Source organism: Myotis brandtii, unplaced genomic scaffold, assembly GCF_000412655.1.
Source record: "Myotis brandtii unplaced genomic scaffold, ASM41265v1 scaffold195, whole genome shotgun sequence".
In the NCBI taxonomy this organism is placed as follows: domain Eukaryota; kingdom Metazoa; phylum Chordata; class Mammalia; order Chiroptera; family Vespertilionidae; genus Myotis; species Myotis brandtii.
The window spans coordinates 489,343-493,180 of NW_005357271.1; the positions used below are offsets into that span (position 1 = coordinate 489,343).

General features: G+C 37.2%; 1 protein-coding gene across 1 annotated transcript in view; it reads left to right on the forward strand.

The window, feature by feature from the left end:
• Positions 1–214: 214 nt before the first annotated feature.
• LOC102241020 (cryptic protein-like) overlaps positions 215–3,838 on the forward strand; it is a 16,924-nt gene continuing 13,300 nt past the window's right edge. The window contains exons 1-3 of the mRNA XM_014538640.1: positions 215–357; positions 3,247–3,296; positions 3,388–3,561. Of these exons, the coding sequence (XP_014394126.1) occupies positions 215–357; positions 3,247–3,296; positions 3,388–3,561 (367 nt within the window). The remainder of the gene's footprint in view (positions 358–3,246; positions 3,297–3,387; positions 3,562–3,838) is intronic.

Below are 3,838 nucleotides of genomic sequence, written 5' to 3' on the forward strand. Positions count from 1 at the left end.
TGGTTATTTTTCTCTTGCTAGTCTCTTTCATGTCTATTTTATTATGAGACTAGCTAGAAAAACCTTGGGGGAGAGAGAAGTTTGTCTTCTTCCACAGTATATATCACAAGCCAGTTTCTTCTTAGATTTCACTTTCTTCATTAAAAAAGGGGTCTAAGTATAATAATCCACTTATTCTTTTATTTACACAACCAACACTTCATTGTGTGGTACCATGGTACCCATGGTGCATCAGACACTGTGCTTAAGGGTGGAATGCAAAGGCTTGAAAGGAGTATCCCATCCTTGGGAGCACATAGCCAAGCAGAACATAGATATAGAATCAGTTTTGGCTGCACACCAGAGTCACCTGGACTGGTGAGAAAAAAAAATCTTGATGCTGTTCTCAGCCTTGCCTGGGGTTTCTGAGTGAAAAAGGTCTGAGGTGTGGCTTAAAGGAAAACCCAGCCAGTAACACACATTGACCAACACTGCTCTAAAGTCATTCTCAGAAAGTTCCTTCACACCTAATTTGTTGCAGAACAATTTCATCAGTGACTGTTTGATGTACTAAGGAAACAGAGGTGGGGTGGTCTCCAATCCTGAGACAGGGTGTCCCCATTCCCACATACCTTATGGCAGCTCAAAATGAGTCAGAAGTTCCCCTGAAAGTCTGATGAGTGAGTCGGCTCCAAATCTTATCTGTTTATAACTGATAACAAGAAAGGACCTTTCCTAGATTGCGTCTGCTGCCCCACCACTTGGCCTCCAGCTGCTCCTAAGTAACTCCTTCCAGCTGGGACTCATTAATCAAGCAAACCTGGGTTCTTCTGCAGTGAAATGCAAAATTCTTTTTATAAGACCTTTAAGTAAATGAGAGCAAGTGACAGGATGCTGAAAAAGAGGTTTAGCAACTTTATCACCTCTAGGCCATCAGCCCTTTCCCTCCTTAGAGCTGACTATAGATCTTAAGCAAACAGCCAGAGGTGGGACATTCCATGGCTATTTCTAGCCTCTCAATCCTGTCTTTCTGGCAAGACATTTCCTTTCCTATTTCTATAGTTTCCATTTATAAAGTGCATATTTTCAAAGCCTTATTTGACATAAGAAATATCATGATGTCTGAGATTTGCTTTAAAAACTTAAAGCAAAAGCATGTGGGAAAATAAATCAGATAAGACTGGCAAAGGTTGATATTTATTTGTTGAACCTAGGCAGGTTTATGGGATCATTGTCCTAGCTTTTGTGTAAATTTGAAAGTCCACAATATAAATTTAATTAAAAATAACTGTGGGGGAAAGTTAGATTTTAGCTACTACGTTTAAAATGTTAATATTAGATAATTTAATATATTAATACTAAATATTAATATTTAATATTAGGATTGGATTTAGTGTCATCTTGTAAATGGAACAGTTTTTATACTTCTTATTCAAGTATATATAATCCTTTAGCTTATACCTGGTTTCATTTTAGTATATAAGCCAGTTAGGTTATATAGAAGTTTCTATTGATTTAAGGTAATAAAATATACTTACTTTTATGTATAACTAAATTATGAAATTAACAGGAAGTAACCAATTTAATGTGTGTTTGTCATGATTTCAATTACAGATGTTTCATGAAGGTGCCAGGTGTCATCCTCTGCATGTTCTGCCCACTAGGATCTGCTGGTCCCAACCTGGTCCTGGCAGCTCACAGAACCAGTGGTTGGGAGGCCTCACTGCAGCCAGGCTCACTGACTCACTATTGGTTTATTTAACAACCTCTTTAATAAACCTCACATTTAAAGGTTTAAAAATTTAAATCAGTAACAAAGATAGTATCATCCTTGAAGGAAACATGCTATTTTTAGAAAGCAGTTTTTATATTAAAATCACAGAACAATTTGCACCAAAGTTGCAGGTGTCCTCTTTAGTGCTGATAAAAGGGCTCTGAGGGTCACTATTTTAGCAATTAGAAAAACTGAGACTCAGAAAGTCTCCAAAGAGGTTCCTAAATCACTCCCTTCTTGGATTCAGATGATGGTGGGTGGCAGTTACTCCTGTGTTTCCAGGTATTTGGATGCTGAGCACCCTAAAACCTTCTTCTCATACTATCTATATATTTCATGTTTTTCAAATCTGCCACAAGGGTCTTAAACTCTAAGCCTTAGTTGCTTCATCTTTTACCTGGGGGATTAATATTAGTGCTTTCCCAGAGCAGTGCTATGTGAAATGAATAATGCATATGACTTATTTACCACTATGCTGGGCACAGAGAAAAGGCCCAGTCTGTGGAAATATTGACATATCCTCAGAAAGCAGGTGTTGAAGTGTCTCCCTTTATATTCATGCTCCCCACTTAAGACTTTTGGGATCCAAGCCTACTGGTTATGTCCCACACAGCAGCTCCCTTTTCTAGCTGGACCCCCTTCCACCTTCCAGTATAAAGAGTTAGCAATATAAAATCTCCATTTTCCTATGAAAACATATTTGTTCACATTGGGGTTTTAACTTTTTTTTTTTCCAGTGAGGGAAATATTTGTTGCCTTGGTCATCAATGTTTTACATCGGGGTTAGTTTACTCTTGCTGCTGTCAGCACTGTAAACTGTCCCAGAGAGATTTGGCCATGTCTCCACCCCCTTCCTCCAGCTGAGTCTTATTGAGGGGATAGTCTTTGAGGCTCTGCATGGCCCAGCTTCACAACAGGCTATTGCCTAACAGCTTCCACATCGGAACTCAGAGACCTCATTGTTGTTTCCTGTGGCCTAGGCAGAGGGTAAGAAATACCTGAGTCTACTGTACTTATCCATCTTGTATCCTGATGCAGTTACTCCAGGACCTTGAGTAAAGACACCTTCAAATACAAACACAGTCACACTCAACTTCCTTGGAAATTGATCTTCAATATATTGATGAGAGAAGGATACTCTCATACCAGACCTGTCAGTGAGAAAATGACTTGGAGCCACTTTACTAGGTAAGGACAGATCATCTAAATCTTAGAGTCAAGAGGGGCTATTAAAAGCCTCCAGAATAAGTTGCAACACATGAATGATTGTTCCTTCTCGTTAAGATACTGTATACTTTTTTGGTCTCAAAATCTTTCTAGTGATTACAACATAATCAAAATCTACAAGTTACAAAATGATTGCATAATATTTATTATTCATTAAATATTGTATATACCTTTATAATGTGATTGCATTATATTTTAACATATATAAATTTCTGTTTATGCTTTTTTATATTTTAAACTTCAATACTTTTCTTTAAATATTCTAGGCTTCTGCTTATGATCAGTTTAGTGTTACAGATCATCCATTTGGGAAACAGTAAGAAGCATTTTATTTACAATCTTTTAGTTTTTATTGTGTATTTGTTTCTCAATCATTATCAGCCTCATATTTTCAATGTTTTTACAAGGCTATCAAAGAGAGAAACATAAAGGTAGTAGAGAAGAAGTCAACAATGCTACAGTTCAGAAGCTCCAGCAGAAAACACTCAACTGGACTTTGAATAATTTTAGGGAGATGAATGGGAGCGTGGAGAGCTGGAGGTCTCAGGACTTGCTTCCCCATTCCAGGGCTTTTCAAGAGCGTAAGTCCCCAGGCTGTTTTAAAGCCTTTGCAATCAGCTCAGTCACTGGACTCCAAATTTAGGGTCTGAAAAACCCTGAGATATATTAAAGATAAGAAACCCAATAGAGAACATTTTATCATTTTCAAATGATGATACACTATAAAATAAATTTTTTCCTAGTGAGATGTTCTTTTACTCTGGAAAAAAAGTTTTACTATTTCATTGTAAAACGTTGCATTTGCTCTTTTGAAAAAATTTATCTTTATTGTTTAAAGTATTATAGATGTCTCCCCCC